This window comes from Schistocerca gregaria, chromosome 3 (genome assembly GCF_023897955.1).
Source record: "Schistocerca gregaria isolate iqSchGreg1 chromosome 3, iqSchGreg1.2, whole genome shotgun sequence".
NCBI lineage: Eukaryota > Metazoa > Arthropoda > Insecta > Orthoptera > Acrididae > Schistocerca > Schistocerca gregaria.
The window spans coordinates 870,346,029-870,365,431 of NC_064922.1; the positions used below are offsets into that span (position 1 = coordinate 870,346,029).

Here is a 19,403-nt window from a genome sequence, read left to right on the forward strand (position 1 = left end):
CATTTTACACAATGTCTAGAAAATGGTTGAGTCTTTCTGAGCACACTAGAGTGGCTAAACAATGGAGGATAATGTGGTCTCAACATTCTACTGAATATCATGAAGTGAGACTTGCAGCAGTTCAAAAACACTAGGCTTTACCTCACTCTTTGGAAACTCCTTCCGAAAGCGAGATGCGACACAACTCTCGATCGAGAGTGTCATACACTATTTCTCATTACATACAGTATTACAAACAAGTCATCCAGCCACAGATACTTAGTGTTACCCATGTGAAGCCAGAGCTGGCTACTAGTTACAGTAATAGTTTAATAGATGTCTTAACAATCAGTACTGTAACCCAAGACAATGTTCAGCCAGACAACTAAAAGATCTCCTATGAGCAAACAATGAATATTCTTACAAAATGTGAATGTGTGTGTGTGTGTGTGTGTGTGTGTGTGTGTGTGTGTGTGCACCAAATACATACAGTAGTGGACCCTAAAACATACAGTAGTGGACCCTGTCACTGAAGGGCGCGTTCAATACAGAGGTATGTTAATAGGTTAACTGTCAATTCGCAGACGGTGGAATTTATTTTGAATGTTTTCAGTTTTGGACTTCAAGAAATGGCAGAAAATGTTTTTTAAAAATTGCTTACTAAATGTTTTCAACTCTAAATACTGAATACAAAAGCTCTCTCCAAATAGAGTAGTCACCATCAGGTATCAATTTTTTTTTTATCAGCACTGCACACTTATCATAGATTAGATTAGATTTAGTTTTCATTCCACAGACCCAAAAATAAGATGATTCTCATGGGTGTGGATCAGGTCAGAAAGTATAAAATAAAACATCTGAATATAATACTCACTATCCTGATCATTCATCAGGAGAGTGTCGAAACAGGTGAATGCATTACTGTAAACTGGACCTGCTAATACTTACAGAATTAATACTCTGTCAGAATGAAACATATTTAAGCACTTTTAATAAATTTATCATGCACAAAATACCTAATCTTGACTGTTGCAACCAACTGCTTTCAAAACTGAAATCTGACATTTTTACTTAAGCAGTTCTGACAATCCCTGTTAAGATATTCATGTATAGAGTAGAAGGAGTTGCCTATTAAAAAGTGTTTCAAACTCTCTTTCAAATGTGCTTTATCTGCAACCAGGTTTATTATGGTTGTTGGAAATTTATTGAAAATGTGTGTTCCTGAATACTGGACCCCTTTTTGGACCAAGGTAAGTGATTTAGGTCTTAATGTAGATTTTTCTTACTCCTAGTACTGATATTGTATGTTGAGCTATTTGTTGGAAATAGAGGTGTATTACTCACAACAAATTTCATTAAGGAATAAATATATTCAGAAGCAGTGGTTTGAATAAAAAGTTCCTTGAACAGGTTTCTACATGATGTTCTTGAATTTACACCACAAATGAGACTTATTACAAGCTTTTGAATGCTAAAAACTTATCTTCAGTTTGACAAATTACCCCAGAGTATGATCCCATATGACATAAAAGAATGAAAGTAAGCGACGTATGCAAGTTTTTTATATTTATATCTCCTACATCTGACATCATTCTCACTGCAAAACAGACTTTTTTAGATGCTTCAGCAATTCTGTCGTATGCCCTTCCCAACAGAATTTATTACTGAGCTGTAATCCCACAAATTTAATGCTGTCATCCTCTTTGATCTGCATGTGTTCATATGTCATGCACATGCTGGAAGGAAATCTCTTACAGGTTCTAAACTGCATAAAGTGAGTGTTTTCAGAGTTTAATGACAGTGAATTAGCTTTAATCCATTTATTAATGTCAGTGAAAATTTGATTAGGAGCCATTTCTAAACCTGTGATTGATCTGCTACTTACTGCAATGTTTGTATCATCTGCAAACAAAACAAAGTAACAAAGTTAGCATCTCGCAATGTAACAGACGAGAGGTCATTAGTGTACACAAGAAAAAGCAATGGACCCAAGATGAAACATTGAGGAACACCACATATAATTAATTCCCAATCAGATGAAGACTGACTGCTTACTGCACAGATATTTCACAATGACACCCTTTATTTCCTGTTAGTTAGATAAGACTCAAACCATTTCGTAGCACTGCTCATGACACCATGATATTCTAATTTACTTAAGAGAATGCCGTGATTCACACAGTTAAAGGCTTTTGACAGGTCACAAAAAATTCCAGTAGCCTCTAATTTGTTATCTAATGAATTAAGTACTACATTCCTACTGTATGTGTAAATAGCTTTTTCTATATAAGAACTCTTAAGAAAACCAAACCGTGACTTGGACAATGTATTACGTGCCCTTAGGCGGTTAAGGAGATGCCTGAACACAACCTCTTCAAATATTTTTGAAAAAGCTAGCAAAAGTGAAACTGGCCGATAGTTTGATGGTATCTCTTTATTCCCCTTCTTGTAAACAGGCATAACTTCAGCATATTTGAGCCAGTCTGGAAATGTTCTGCTGATAAGAGACTGATTACACAAATAATTTATGATAGATGATAGAACTCAACTCACATGAGCACTCTTTGTTACATTTCGGAGACATAATAAGAGAAAATAACTACATACATACTAGAAAGAGTAAAGGTACTTTCTTGTTGAGGCACTGAGAGGTTTGCAGTTGCATAAGTACGACTGGAAGTCTTGCTGATCTTTCAGACAATGTAATTTTTCAGAGGTAACTAACAAAAACACATGCACACACAAACACACATACACAGCTACAATGTACCAACCAACTACATTGTTCCAGCATTGTTACCTGACTGGCCTAGTCCTTGAAGACCAATGCAAAATCATCCTGAATAACAATCATCCCTACTTGCCCACAGCCTGTCAGAATACAAGGTACATTTAACTTAACTTGACAAACCTCACAAAGAGTGACAGGACGCACCTATCAATTCAAATTGAATTTAACCACTGTGCCCCTACGGTTACAGGCCAATGGTATGTGTCCTGGAAAATCAAAGCAATAGCTTTCAAAAGACACTGGAAGTAGGAATGAAATCTTTGCCCAGTCACCTAGTCATCCGAAACAGTTCTTTAGGATATAGTGGTAAGATTCTTCAATCTTTTGTTCTGCTATTTTTATGGATGACAATTCTTATGACCAACAAGTTTTAAGTGTAAGATATTCTACTAGGCAAGGAAATGATTCTTGACATTATGATTTGTTTTGTCTGGGCTTGGATCCTATTTTGTAGAAGATATACTGAAGTAGCTGCTGCAGTTCAGTCCACTGATAATACTCTGCAATAAATACGTCCCGGGCCTGCTTCTTGATTGTTTTCACCCAGTATTTTTCCTTCTAACATGTTTTTCATCAAGCTTTTATGTTGAATTTAGTTTCCAATTATTTTAGGTTTTCTTCTCTGTACCACATTAAGCAACATTCTTTTCTCTTTATTTCCTTTTGGTATTGGTTCATTGGATATTCTTTCAGTCCAGGATGTTTTTGTGGTTGTTCTCCATAACCACATCTCTACTGCTTCTATTTTTTATTTTCCTATTTCCTCTCAGAGTCCACCCTACCCACCCATAGCTTAAAATTCTCCAAACAAATGCCATGATAAATATCATTCTTGTTTCTATATTAAGGTGGTGGCTGTTATTGAATTACTCTCATTTCAGATGGCTTGTTTGGACACTCTAATCCTCCTTTTAATATCTATTATATTTATTACTTCTTGTAATTCCCACATTAATAGTGTATAGTATTTCCCCTCTCAATGTTTGCCTCTTCTTGTCTGTTCAATTTATTTATCATCATTATATGTGACACAATGCAATACACTAGCTTTCTCAAAATTTTACCTTACAATTTCCTGCTGTAAGGAAGCAACAGGCTGACAGACATGGTTTCTTAGATCAAGAACAGGTACCACCTCCCACATTTTTCAATTAATACTGTTATGAAAAATCACATCAACTAAACTGCATTGATGTGCAACCACATACACACATAGTTCTTTAGATTACGGTGTTACTGAACAAGGGAACAAGATTTGCCAACGGAGGTGTAGTTTTGTGCCACCAATCACTTGCATGAGAGGAAAAATACATTAAAAGAGGCTGTCCTGGATGATGGCACAATAAAATTAAATGGCTAACATTGTCTATTACTATGTTCATTATACACTGAAGAGCCAAAGAAACTGGTACACCAGCCTAATATCGTGTAGAGCCCTGTGAACATGCAGGTGTGCCACAACACAATGTGACATGGACTCAACTAATGGCTGAAGTAATGCTGGAGGGAATTGACATCATGAATACGACAGGGCTGTCTGTAAATCCATTAGAGTATGAGGCAGTGGAGATCTCTTCTCAATAGCACGTTGCAAGGCATCCCAGATATGCTCAATAATGTTCACATATGAGAAGTTTAGTGGCAAGTGGAAGTGTTTGAACTCAGAAGAGTGTTCCTGGAACCACTCTATAGCAATTCTTGACGTTTGGAGTGTCGCATTGTCCTGCTGAAATTGCCCAAGTCTGTCAGAATGCACAATGGACATGAATGGATGCAGGTGATCAGACAGGATGCTGACACGTGTCACCTGTCAGAGTCATATCTAGACATATCAGGGGTCACTCCAACTGCACATAATCCACACCATTACACGGCCTCCACCAACTTGAACAGTCCCCTGCTCACATGCAGGGTCCACGGATTCATGAGGTTGTCTCCTAAACCAAACACATCCATCTGCTCAAGACAATTTGAAATGAGACTCGTCCGACCAAGCAACATGTTTCCAATCATCAACAGTCAACTGTTTGTGTTGAAGAGACCAAGCAAAGTGTAAAGCTGTGCCTCGTGCAGTCATCAGGGGTACACAAGTGGGCCTTCAGCTCCGAAAGCCCATATCGATGATGTTTCATTGAATGGTTCACTGCCAACACTTGTTGATGGCCCAGCATTGAACTCTGCAGCAAATTGAGGAAGGGTTGCATTTCTGTCATGTTGAACGATTCTCTTCATTTGTCATTGGCCCTGTTCTTACAGAATCTTTTTCTGGCCACAGCGATGTTGGAGATTTGATGTTTTACTGGATTCCTGACATTCACAGTACCCTCTTGAAATGGTTGTACAGGAAAATACCCACTACATCGCTACCTCAGAGATGTTGTGTTCCATCACTCGTGCGCCGACTGTAATACCACATTCAAACTCCACCGACTGTAATACCACATTCAAACTCCACCGACTGTAATACCACATTCAAACTCACTTAAATCTTGATAACCTGCCATTGTAGCAGCAGTAACCAACCTAATACCTGCATCAGACACTTGTCGTCTTATATAGGCATTGCTAACAGCATTGCCACATTCTGCCAGTTTCCGTATCTGAATAAGCATGTCTGTAACAGTTTTTTGGTGCTTCGGTGTATTTAATATTGTAAATTTAAAACTGATGGACAAGATTTCTCATGTCATTTAAAAAATAAAAGCTGTTTACCTGAGCAAGTTAGACACACCAACCCACCGACTGATGCAGTTACTTCCTCCAACATAAATATCTTAGTTCCTGACCTAAGAACAATGAAACATATTACATGTAAAGTATATTCTCAAATCACTAAGATCAAAAATTACCTTTAAAACATAACAGATATTTTATGTAGAAGATAACATCAAGAAAGAGTATAATGTGATTGGTAGTGAAACCACAATGCAGCAATTGGAGCTCCTTTTTTAATTCCAAATGAATTAAGACTAGCACCCACATAGAAATATTTATTTTATCTACCAAATATTTGAAAATACATTAATAATGATAAAAACAGATAATATTTTTTGCGGTACTTTTCACAAAAGGTCTCTCTCCTGAAGATTTGTGACATGCATTTTCCGGTCTTCCAGCAGATATTTTCACTGTAACTTTTGGAATGCATCAGTGATGTAGGTCAAAACAAAGAGTACTCTTATTATTTTCATCACCACTTGAAAACAAAATTATTGATTTTATTCCAAACAAATTTTGTTTAAATGATAATTTATGAGCTGAGTCAATAGACTGTCTTCTAATTACTCTGGTGCAACATTCAGTCCAAATGCAATAATTGATAGTGACCACAAAGCAAGGAGAATAGTCAATAAATATAAAAGTCATGTCATATAGTTGCTGAAAGATAGCAATGAGAGAAAACCTTGTGTGTATAAAAAAAGTGATATTTGCTTCTTGCACAAACTATACACTCTTCAGCACTATTGAGTGAGCTACAAATCACAAATGTAGAAACAACAATGCATCTCTGCCTTCTTAACTTCTCATAATGGGGATTCCAGCAGACAGAAATCAGAAATTGGGTGTGGAATAATCTCATAATTGTTTGTTTGTAAATGCTCTTCCAGAGAACAGAAAGCTTTCTGCTATTATTCTTCCTTACCCAAGTCTCACTTTTATTTTGGTTTCTAGCTCACAGCTTCCAATGTCTCACATCTCTACACATATGATGTCACCAATGCATTTGAAGGTTCATAAATGAAGGTACAAAGTTTGAATGTCATAGGTGTGTTTTCTGTCGTCAGAATGAGCCAACACACGTAACTGGCACACTTAAAACTTTCTTGTTGAAACCCAGTATTTTGCACCTGTCTGTGGAGGCGATTTTTGACCGAGGTTGTAGCTTTTTCAATGGCCTGATACACACACTGGCACTTTGTCCCTCTGCACAAGACCATGCAAAAACAGAATTTTACTTCTCTCAGTTAGCAAGTTAGGCTGTGAATTCCCCCTTGAAAATATTATCTGCAGGCAGCAAAAACATTGGGTTTCAACAAGAAATACATCTGACCATGGCAGAATATTTTTAATTAGTGTGACATTTCCAGTACCAGAAGTTTACATTTTACAATAACATATAACTGATATGCTGGGCACTATTATAGAGACCCATACATTTGGCATACATCAAATAGATAACATACAACAGCAGTTCCACTTCAATTAGAAACATCAGATGATCACTAAACCAAATCATTGCTTTGGCAGGGCTAAGATATTATCTGATAGTGCTCATCAAACTCTACTACAATAAACTAAATAAAGCAATTATCATCATTATTGACTTTAGCAAAGGATTTCTGCTACAGCTGTTATAGCTTTTTGTGACTGTTACAGCAACAGAATGATCCACTGAGAGGCATCTATGAGTACATTCATTTCTTGGTGATACTGCTACTTAGAAGCCACAGCCTACACATACAAATAATTATCACTTACAGTTATGCAAACAATACTTTTCTTGATCTGTGGAGAAAAGGAGAAAGATTCTTTAGCATAAGAAGTCACAACCCAAGATACGGTATACATATGTCGACATTATGGATGACTGGTGAAACATAATGAACCCAAGTGTGCTATAGCTTTGGACCTGAAAAATTCACATTTTCAACATATGCAAATGTAAATGTCAATTCTGCTGCAAAACACGGAAGTCCAAAATCACCCAATAAATGCTATTTTCTAGCAAACTGAAACCAGATGCACTATTTTATCAGAGGTAGTTTGAAACAGCTTTACTGTCTGCAAATAAATATTGAAAATGTGACCAATTTTTAGTTACAAGTATTGCTCAACATTTGATAAACTGCAATTTGGAAATAGCACATGAATAAGAATGCATGTAAGCTACACTTTGGTGCTAGTGTAACAGTTTCAACATGTGGATAGAAGAAATTCTTCATAAAATTTTCAACTGTCATGCAATATGGCACCAAGGGCCCTTAGTAGCTTTTTGCATCGTGTACCAAGGTGAAGTGGGGGGGGGGGGGGGGGCACGTGAAGGGGTTGAGGGGGGGGGGGGGGAGCAAGAAGACCATCGGGGGACCTTAACTTTTCCCAGCGAATTGAATGTTCAAATAACTTACGGGTTTGCTGCCAGGTGACGTCGTTGACCACCGTCGATATTTCGACAGGAGCACACCCTGCCATTCTCGAGGCACAACTGCAAGGGGGAAGCAATGTGCAAGGGGGAAGCAATGTGCAAGGGAATCTCATACCTTGGTTCATGGAGGAGAAACAAGGAAGATACCACACACAAAGAACAAGTAACCGCAGAGTTAACAAACAACCAAAGATAATCAACATCAGACATATCGATAGAGACTATTAATCAACAGGTGAGGTAGCACTAATTCTGTCCCTCTGTTTTTTGATGAGAGACAAAGCCGGATTACAAGAAGCATTTAAACAAAATCCACCATCTCTGTTTATAATGTTGCTTGATAGTTTGATTTCAACCGCCTCCTTAATAACACTATCCCAATAGCTGCACATGCAAGCCAGAATCTCTGTGTTGTTGTATTCCATAGGATGACTGGTGTCAACGCAATGCTCCACAATAGCTGATTTCCTCGGCTGTTGTAAGCATGTGTAACGCTTATGTTCAGTACACCGGTCTTCCACACTCCTCATTGTCTGACCAATACATGACGTGCCACAACTGCAAGGAATATGATAGACACCAGCCTTACGCAAACCAAGATCATCTTTTACGGAAGCCAACAGGGCCTTAATCTTAGAAGGTGGTCAAAAAACACATTTCACATCATATTTCCGCAAAATACGGCCAATCCTGTTGGAAATGCTTCCTGTGTAAGGCATAAAGGCCGTAGACTTAGGTGCCACTTCGTTGCTACCGTCACTCACCTCTTGCACAGAAGGCTGATAGCGCAACACACGTTTGATCTGCCTCTCACCATAACCATTCTGACGAAAGGTAACTTCGAGATGTGATAGCTCAGCTGCCAAACTTTCAGGGCCTGAGATAACGTGGGCCCTGTGAACCAAGGTACGAAGTACTCCTTCGTGCTGAGCTGAATGGTGACAACTATCAGCTCGCAGATAGAAGTCAGTGTGAGAAGGCTTCCTACAAGCAGAATGTCCCAACATATTATCAGTCTTCCTTTTGACCAACACACCAAGGAAGAGGAGGCATCCATTCGTTTCCACCTCCATAGTGAACTGAATATTTGGGTGGATTGAATTCAGGTGTTCCAAAAACCGGTTTAAATTCTCACTACCATGAGGCCAAACAACAAAAGTATCATCTGCATATCTGAAAAAACACGCAGGTTTCAAGGTCGCTGACTCCAATGCACGTTCCCCAAAGTCCTCCATAAACAAATTGGCCACAATAGATGACAACAGGCTTCCCATTGCAACACCATCAATCTGTTCGTAGTACTGACCATTAAGTAAAAAGTAAGTGGCAGTCAGCACATGTCGAAACAAATTTGTTAACTCGACACCAAACTTAACCTCAATTAGGTGCAACGAATCAGAGAGAGGAACGTGACTGAAAAGAGAAACCACATCAAAACTAACTAACATATCAGAGTCATTCAAACGCAATACCTGCAATCGACGTAAGAAATCTGCAGAATTCTTAATGTGGTGTTCACACCTACCTACTAGTGGGCTCAACAAACTAGCAAGATGTTTAGCTATACGATATGTTAGAGCACCAATAATACAAACAATAGGCCTCAATGGGACAACCTCTTCATAGACCTTAGGGAGGCCACATAATCTACGTGGTACATCACTGTAAGAATTAAGATGTTTGATAGTCTCCTGTGACAATGAACTTTTCTTCAGTAGGTTATTAGTCTTTCTCTCAACACTCTTAGTAGGGTCAGCATCGATTTTGCGATACGCCGAATCAGAAAGTAGACACTGCATCTTTTGAATGTAATCATACTTGTTCAACAAAACCGTGGCATTTCCCTTGTCCGCAGGTAAAATAACAATATCAGGATCCATTGTGAGTGAACGTAAAGCAGTCGCCTCAGCAGCTGTAATGTTAAACTTGGATGGATGGGCCCCAGCCAACACACAACAAGCTTCCCTCCTAACCTCTTCCGCAGCCTCAGAAGGTAGTTTATAAACAGCCTGTTCAATAGAACTAACAAAGGGACAGAATTAGTGCTACCTCACCTGTTGATTAATATTCTCTATCGATATGTCTGATGTTGATTATCTTTGGTTATGTGTTGACTCTGCGGTTACTTGTTCTGTGTGTGGTATCTTCCTTGTTTCTCCTCCGTGAACTGAGGTATTAAATTCTCTTTCACATTGCTTCCTCCTTGCAGTTGTACCTTGAGAATGGCAGGGTGTGCTCCTGTTGAAATATCAGCGGTGGTTGACGACGTCACCCAGCAGCAAACCCATAAGTTATTTAAAGAAGCCTATCATTGGTACCGAATGAACATTCACAATGTTAAATTTGAGAGCAAGAAACAGGGGAATATTGATCATCTGAAACACGCAAAAGATTAAAAAATATTAAAGTAACAAGGAGGCCGAGAACCAATCAGTGATAGTGTCCCTGGGTGGGGGAAGGCATGGAGGAAGGAACACTGTTGGGGGAGGGGTGGGGGAAAAGGGTAAAGAGGAAGGCTGATTGTGATGGTGGCACAGTAAAAGGCCAGCCAACAGATATGGGGTGGCAGTGGACATTTCAGCAGACTGCCACACATCATCCCAGCATCTGACAATGTGGTCCAGCTTGCCATCTCCAGGTGCCGTAAGACTTCAGCTGCTGGGTTGGGAGACTCCAGCCAGAAACATGAAAGAAATTGGATCGCAATTTCTAGGCTGTATAGAGAAGGGCTCCATCCATAAAACTATCATTAACTTAATGTGACAAAGCTACCGTATTGGGCAGTGGACAGCAACTGCATAGGCTTACTGGATCATCGTCGAATGGTGATCATTAACAACGTAACACCATGGTTCAGAAGTGCTTTTGATGATTTACAGGAATATAATGGTCACAACTGGTTTCTTGAACTACTGACTTTTCCAAGATCATCTTTTATGGAAGCAAACAGGGCCTTAATCTTAGAAGGTGGTCGAAAAACACATTTCACATCATATTTCTGCAAAATACGGCCAAAGCCTTAAAAATTCCAGATGCAGAGCTATACTACTTTCTTGATGAACTCTCAGTGGGCAAGATAAGGGCAAGAAGGGCACAGTCTGATATCTTTGCTTCATAAGCTGCAGTCTCCTCAAGAAGCTAGTAAGTGGACAATATCAATACCTATCACCGCATCACAGTAATTCGCTTAAACACTTATGTTTCTGGTGTGGCTTGACACTGGAGCCACTAACTCTCTTATTAGCCTTTTTATCAACATTAATTGTAGTGGAAAATTCAGTCAAAGTTATAATAAATTTGTGTCATTATTATATAATTGTAGGCTTGACTTCTTCCAAGAAGTTAAGATCTTTTTTTGGCACTGCTGTTCTGCCAACTGCACATATAGTTTGGGTTGAAAGAGGGAAGTGGCTTCAACATGCGTAAAATATTACATGCCTTGTAGCGGCAGCCAACTCATGACATGGCTTGTTGCTGCCATGAGAAGGAAAATGTTAGCATTGGGGTATCTGGTTGTTGTAGGGAAGCAGTAGTCCGGAAGGTAGCTAACGAAAAAATGAAGAAGACAAGGAAGTTGAGACACAATGCGAAGACTAACAAGAAAAAAAAATGAGGAGATTCCTATCAACTTAATAGGAGAAGAGAAGAAGCATTATTGGAATTCTACTTGATGGCAAGGAAACAGAAGAAGGAAGTCACGAGTTTGTAAACAATACAATGGAAAATGGCTCTCAGGAAGAGAACACAATTCAAGTTGATACTGCTGCTAGTTCAGTAGAGCAGTGCCCAGGGGAAAGTGGTGGAAAAATTGGAGAGTGAGCTACCTGATATGGAGTATAATTTTTTGAGTGCAAGGAGAAGAGTGAAGTGTATAACATATATGACAGATTAATTGAAATAGATGACATAAGGGGTGAAGATGAGAATGAAGATTAGGCAGGAAGGAACTAGATTTTGAGGCAGAAGATGACACAAAGGAAGATGACTAGGAAGAAATACTACGTGGTGGGGGCACAGACAATGAATTAGTTACAATGTCAAGAGAAGTAGTGAAAAAGGAAGAAAAGGATGAGAACCATGCAATTGAAATATTTTATAGGAAGGAGGAACCAGTCTACACAATAAATGACAACGATGAGAAGAAAAAACTGAGCTGTTTAAAAATTACAGGACAGCCAAAGGTACCAAGATAGGGAGTAAAGAGTCAAGCAGAAAAGCGAGTAATCCAAGAGGGCAAGAGAAACTTGAGACACTTAGTCGTACAAAAGAATGGAGAGAAAATGTCACTTCAGCAGGGTGAAATAGACAGAAACCTGTACAATATGTTAAGAAAAGACTTACTAGAAGAGGAAACTGTAGAGGGAAAGCTTTATGTATGTCAATCCTACTTAACATAAAAGTATATGGAAAGGCAAAGATGTGCTACTCAACTCAGATAGTGAAATTTTGGCTGGCTCTGAATTCATATATGAAGTTCTAAAAGACCAACAAAAATTAACAGATATGCCACTGATCAGCTCAAGATCACAGGGACAACATACAAGTTAAGTAAACCCATCAGAAAACAAGCATGTGTGAAGTTTGTCATAAGAGGATATAGTTTGGTGCAGGAGCTGGGCCAAGTATGAGTGTTAAGGTGAAGTATAAATTAATTGTGATACATGCTGTTTACAAGTTAAAGGACAAGAAGGTGTAAATGACCTAGTAGATAGTGTCGGAAGTTCCATGCGGCTTTTCGCGGATGATGCTGTAGCATACAGAGAAGTTGCAGCATTAGAAAATTGTAGCGAAATGCAGGAAGATCTGCAGCGGATAGGCACTTGGTGCAGGGAGTGGTAACTGACCCTTAACATAGACAAATGTAATGTATTGCGAATACATGGAAAGAAGGATCCTTTATTGTATGATTATATGATAGCGGAACAAACACTGGTAGCAGTTACTTCTGTAAAATATCTGGGAGTATGCGTGCGGAATGATTTGAAGTGGAATGATCATATAAAATTAATTGTTGGTAAGGCGCGTACCAGGTTGAGATTCATTGGGAGAGTCCTTAGAAAATGTAGTCCATCAACAAAGGAGGTGGCTTACAAAACACTCGTTCGACCTATACTTGAGTATTGCTCATCAGTGTGGGATCCGTACCAGATCGGGTTGACAGAGGAGATAGAGAAGATACAAAGAAGAGCGGCGCCTTTCATCACAGGGTTATTTGGTAACCGTGATAGCGTTACGGAGATGTTTAACAAACTCAAGTGGCAAACTCTGCAAGAGAGGCACTCTGCATCGCGGTGTAGCTTGCTCGCCAGGTTTTGAGAGGGTGCATTTCTGGATGAGGTATCGAATATATTGCTTCCCCCTACTTATACCTCCCAAGGAGATCACAAATGTAAAATTAGAGAGATTAGAGCGCGCACGGAGGCTTTCAGACAGTCGTTCTTCCCGCAAACTATACGAGACTGGAAAAGGAAAGAGAGGTAATGACAGTGGCACGTAAAGTGCCCTTCGCCACACACCGTTGGGTGGCTTGCGGAGTATAAATGTAGATGTAGATGTAGACATGGTGCATTTTAACGAAATTATGGGAAATAATAAGAGTGGAGAAAGGAGTGCTATAACTGAAATTATTGTGATGGTGCCATAGCTCTAGTAACTGTAAACAAATAAATTACCACAGCCTGACAGCAAGAGGAAGTCAGTGACCTTTTACATTTTGTCACTCTTGCATAGATGAATGGTCTCTAACATACCCGTGTGTATTGCAACACAGGAATCACCCATGAGACCTAGCATCTTAGAGAAAAGAAAAACATTTGTTTGTCAACTAGCTAAAGTTGGTAATACAGAGATCAGAAAAAAAAACCATCAACATATTTCGACCATACAACAAGTATTCCTGTAAAATGAAAACACAATTTTTTGGTTCTACTTCCACACTAAGTGCCTTGTCAGTTCTGGCTATAATGTTGTCAAGTATGGGTTGCACGGTGATGAATGCCTAGGAGAAAGTGGTACAGTATGCTAATCACGACTTACATGCTACAGATTTGATATAAATGTTTTTCGGATTCTGTGATTATCATGCTGGAAGGGAAAAGAAATTAATGCCAAGAAATATCTTAAATTAAAGAAGCACTGTGTTCACCAGTAAGAAAATTCTGCTGTTTCTCCACAGAAACAATAATTTGCTGGAAGCTTAGAGCCAAAAGAAGAATACTAGCAAAGGCTATTCTGAGGGCAGCGAGAACTGTTGAAGTTTTTGCAAAAGCAAACATTTAAGCCAAAACAAAAATCCTATTACAGAGAGCAAAAACTATTTATTCATTTTTATAATTATTTCACTTCCAATAACCTTTTCATTTCTATAATCAGTGTCAAGGCACTTAGGCTTTGTCTTGAGGAAGGCCTCGTGACATCATTTTTAAATTGTATGTCTAATATGCAAGATGGCGGACGGAACGGAACAGCATTTCAATAGTGCTCTCGAAAACGTTGAGAAAATAGCAGAAGGAGGTTATATGAAGAAAGAAATAAAGACAGTTCTTCTAGAAGCTGTGAGTAGTGTCAGAAATTGTTTTGAAGCTCTAAAAACTGAGACAAAACAAGATAAATGCACGAAACATATAGAAGATGTTAAGGTTGTACTCGGTGATGAAACATGCAAGGGAGATGACAGAAGGACAGCAGGACAACTAGTGACGTCTGTCACCAAAATACAGGAAACTGAGATCAAGCAGAGTCAACTGGAGGAGACATCTGCCGGACTAGAGAGGAATGACAAACGCAGAACAGCAGTACAGGCAGCTGCTCTTACTGGCAGAAACCACGAAATGGAAACCAGGAAAGATGAATTCACGGAATATGCCCCAATGGCAAGAGACTAACAAATTTGAGGTTCGCTGATGACGTAGTCCTCTTCAGCAAAACTGCAATCAATGGTCCAGGAGCTCAACATACAAAGCAAGATGGCAGACTAATGTATGTATCACAATACATATACCTAGGCCAAATAATTTCCTTTAATGCCAAAATGGAAAAAAGAAATAAAAATGAAGAGTTTCCTTAGCTTGGAAAGCTTTCTGGGCCTTAAATGTTCATATTGCTCGACAGAACCCTGAATAGGAGGCTCAAAATGCAGGCACTCGAAATCTGCTTTTTTCCAGTGTTATTATAGGGATGTCAGATATGGGCTCTCAAAGCCAAAGAGAGAAACACTATACAGGTATGCCAAAGGAAAATGCAGAGGAAGATCCTTGGCATCTCTCTGAAGGACAGGATATCGGACACCTCGATATACAAGATGTCAGCAGCAATAGACATGACACAACAGGCTACGAAGTCCAAATGGAAATTGGGTGGCCACCTGGCAAGGTGCAAGAAGAGAGATGGATGGCATGAGCTACAACATGGGAACCCTACATCAGCAAGAGACTCCCAGGAAGACCAAGACGCAAATGGTCGGACTTATTCAGAAAACAAGCAGGAAGATAGTAGACCAGCATAGCCAGAAACAGAAAGGAGTGTAAAGAACTAGAACCACAACAAAGTGAACAAGTGTAATTCAATGCTTAGTGTGCATTGGTAAGTGCAGAACCCACTTATGTGGACTAGCTCACCATGTGAGTCTTTAAAAGTAGCTATCCCTAGCTGTAGGAGGCTTTTGCCCTCAATGGGACAACACAGGCTACTTTCATTCATTCACCCTGCCTGGGTGTAAAAATTACCAACTACTTCAGTTGGAAAGACCACATAGATAATACTGTGGGGAAGGCGAGCCAAAGGTTGCGTTTCATTGGCTGGACACTCAGAAGATGCAACAAGTACACTAAAGAGACAGCTTACACTACACTCGTTCGTCCTCTGTTAGAATATTGCTGAGTGGTGTGGGATCCTTACCAGGTGAGGACATCGAAAGGGTGCAAAAAAGGGCAGCTCGTTTTTTATTATCGCATAATAGGGGAGAGAGTGTGGCAGATATGATATGCGAGTTGGGATGGAAGTCATTAAAGCAAAGACGTTTTTCGTCGTGGTGAGATCTATTTACGAAATTTCAGTCACCAACTTTCTCTTCCAAATGCGAAAATATTTTGTTGAGCCCAACCTACATAGGTAGGAATGATCATCAAATTAAAATAAGAGAAATCAGAGCTTGAACAGAAAGGTTTAGGTGTTCATTTTTCCCGTGTGCTGTTCGGGAGTGGAATGGTAGGGAGATAGTATGATTGTGGTTCGATGGACCCTCTACCAAGCAGTTAAATGTGAGTTGCAGAGTAATCATGTAGATGTAGGTGTAGACATATCTAATATGTTGATGACAGGAGTCAAGTGTTAATTATAGAGAATAATACCAGTGGTTAGGTGGCCCACAATGGGACTAACTTACTCAGCAATTGAACAGTGTACAGCAACAATCAGTGGTTCATACCTTCAGATCGGATTCCTGTCTATGGAGTACAAAAGTCACAACACCACAGGGTTATCTCTGCTCCACACCTTACAGGGCACAGAGATTAGCACACAAGCAGGAGTACCATTACTGGATGTTCAAAGCATGGAAAAAAGGTTACATTACTGCTCACTGATGACAGATCATTGAGTACATCAAAAAATCACGCAAGGTGATGCACCCTGCCTGTACATATGGTAACTTTCAGACAGGTGGTAGAGGCCTGCTCTATGATGGTTGTTTATATGAGCCCCTGACGTACTTGCCAGCCTCTCGCTGCCAATGACACATGTATCTATTGCTTTTGACCATAGGCATCCATTTATCTGCCAACAACATGCCACAGGCAATTCATACCTCCAATAAAACCCATTTCTTCTCAGTGTGTGTCAGAATAGCTTCAGGAACATAGCCATCCCAGGCATCTGATCTCAATATTACTGAGTACATTTGAAACACTAATTCAATGCACGAGCAAGTTTAATAATGAATAAGAAAATAGGTATGTGCGGAAGCTATTACGAACAGCACAGTGACGACATTATGATAGCCAAGATTGACATGAAGCCCACACCCACCACATTAGTACAAGTTTACATGTCAACTAGTTCCACAGATGATGAAGAGACTGAGGAAATGTATAACGACATAAAAAAAGAATACTCTGATAGTTAAGGGAGATGAAAATTTAATTGTGATGGGGGATTCAAATTCAATAGTAGGAAAAGGAAGAGGAGGAAAAACAGAAGATTAATATGGAATGGGGCAAAGGAATGAAAGAGGAAGCCATCTGGTAGAATTCTGCACAGACCATTATTTGATCATTGCTAGTACCTGGTTTAAGAGTTCTTAAAGGAGGTTGGTTATGTGGAACAGACCTAGAGACACTGGATGGTTTCACATTGATTATATAATGGTAAGACAGGGATTTTGGAAATGGATTTTAAATTGTAAGACATTTCTTGGTGCAGAGGACTTTGACTACACTTTACTGGTTATGACTCGTAGATTAAAGCTGAAGAAATTGCAAAAAGGTAGATTAATGAGATGGGACATGGTATAAGTTGAAAAAACCTAAGGTTGCTGAGAGTTTCAAAGGAAGCATTAGGCAACAATTAACTACAAAATGGGAAAGGAATACAGTAGAAGACGAATGGCTAGTTTTTTGAGATGAAATGCGAAGGCAGCACCTCGACAAGGCCTTGTACAAGTCCCAGGATAAATCGACAAGGCCTAGTAGAAATACTTGGGATAACATATAACTTACTGAATGTAATTGATGAAAAGAGAAAGTATAAAAATGCACAAAAGGAATTAAGTGAAAGGAAATACAAACATCTAGCAATCAGATTGATAGGAATGGCAAAATGCGTAAGCAGGAATGACTAGAGGTGAAATGTAAGAATTTATATGCATGTATCACTAGGGGAAAGAGAGATACCAACGGCAAGAAAATTAAAGAGGCCTGTGGAGAAAATAAAAGCAACTGTATGAATATCAAGAGCTCAGATGGGAAATCAGCCCGAAGCAAAGAAGAGAAAGCTGGAAGATTGAAGGAGTATATAGAGGATCAATAAAAGGAAGATGAACTTCAGAGCAATATCGTAAAACTGGAAAAGGACATGAAGATGAGATGGAAGATACGATACTGCAACAAGAATTTGATAGAGCAGTGAAAGATCTAAACTGAAACACGGCCCAGGGACTAGACAGCATTTCATCAGAACTATTGATAGCGTTGGGAGAGCCAGTCATGACAAAACTCTTCCATCTGGTGTGCAAGATGTATGACAAAGGTGATGTAGCTCAGACTACCAGAAGAAAGTAATCTATTACTCTCCAAGAGATAAAACCCAGACAACAACCCAATAGATGTTGGCTGCTCGATGTTAGAAAACTCAGAGGAGCAATGCTGATGCATGTAGCTGAAGCTTGTAATACATGGAGAAGTCTGAAGAATGCCTTTGTCCCACATAGGCAACGAATGAGTGTTGTTATTGAAAAGATTACTGAATAATCTAAACAACTATTCCAGCTACTAACTACACAGAGCAAAACATATATAACAAAGCAAACAACAAATGACCCAACTGCAAATCCATAACATTTTAAGAACCCACCCAATTTTTCTCTACTTGCATTGCTCTTCAGTAACACTAACCACAGTACCATTTTATGATGAAAGAGAACACTCCTTTATACCACAAGAGGTTTTACATTATAACAATTTTCATTTCAGTAGAAAGATTTGATATATACATATGTACAGCTGTGTTGTTGTGGTCTTTAGTCCAAAGACTGGTTTGGTGCAGCTCTCCATGCTACTATATCATGCACAAGCCTCTTTAATCTCCGAATAACTAAAGCAACCTGCATTGTTCTAATTCTGCTTATTTTATCCACCTCTTGGTCTCTGACTATGACTTTTACCCCCTACACTACCCTCCAATATTAAATTGGTGATTCCTCGATATCTCAGAATGTGCCCAACCAAATGATCCCTCCTTCTAGTCAGGTAGTGCCACAAATTTCTTATCTCCCCAATTCTATTCAGTGCCTCCTCATTAGTTATGTGATCTACCCATCTAATCTTCAGTATTCTTCTGTAGCACCACATTTCAAAAGCTTTTATTCTCCTCTTGCCTAAATTGTTTATTGTCCATGTTATCACTTCCATATATTAAAAACAAAGATTCCAAGACTTACCAAGCGGGAAAGCGCCGGCAGACAGGCACATGAACAAAACACACAAACACACACACAGAATTACTAGCTTTCGCAACCGATGGTTGCTTCTTCAGGAAGGAGAGGGAAAGACGAAAGGATGTGGGTTTTAAGGGAGAGGGTAAGGAGTCATTCCAATCCCGGGAGCGGAAAGACTTCCCTTAGGGGAAAAAAAGGACAGGTGTACACTCGCGCGCGCACACACACACACACACACACACACACACACACACACACACACACACACACACACACACACACATATCCATCCGCACATACACAGACACAAGCAGACATATTTCAAATATGTCAGCTTGTGT

At 39.4% G+C, this 19,403-nt stretch overlaps 1 protein-coding gene across 2 annotated transcripts in view; it reads right to left on the minus strand.

Annotated features, from left to right (window-relative positions):
* Positions 1-19,403, minus strand: part of LOC126354906 (probable helicase senataxin) — a 264,286-nt gene that overhangs the window by 130,408 nt on the left and 114,475 nt on the right. For both annotated transcript variants that reach the window (XM_050004975.1, XM_050004976.1), the window contains one exon: positions 5,483-5,556. In XM_050004975.1, coding sequence (XP_049860932.1) covers positions 5,483-5,556 — 74 coding nt within the window. The remainder of the gene's footprint in view (positions 1-5,482; positions 5,557-19,403) is intronic.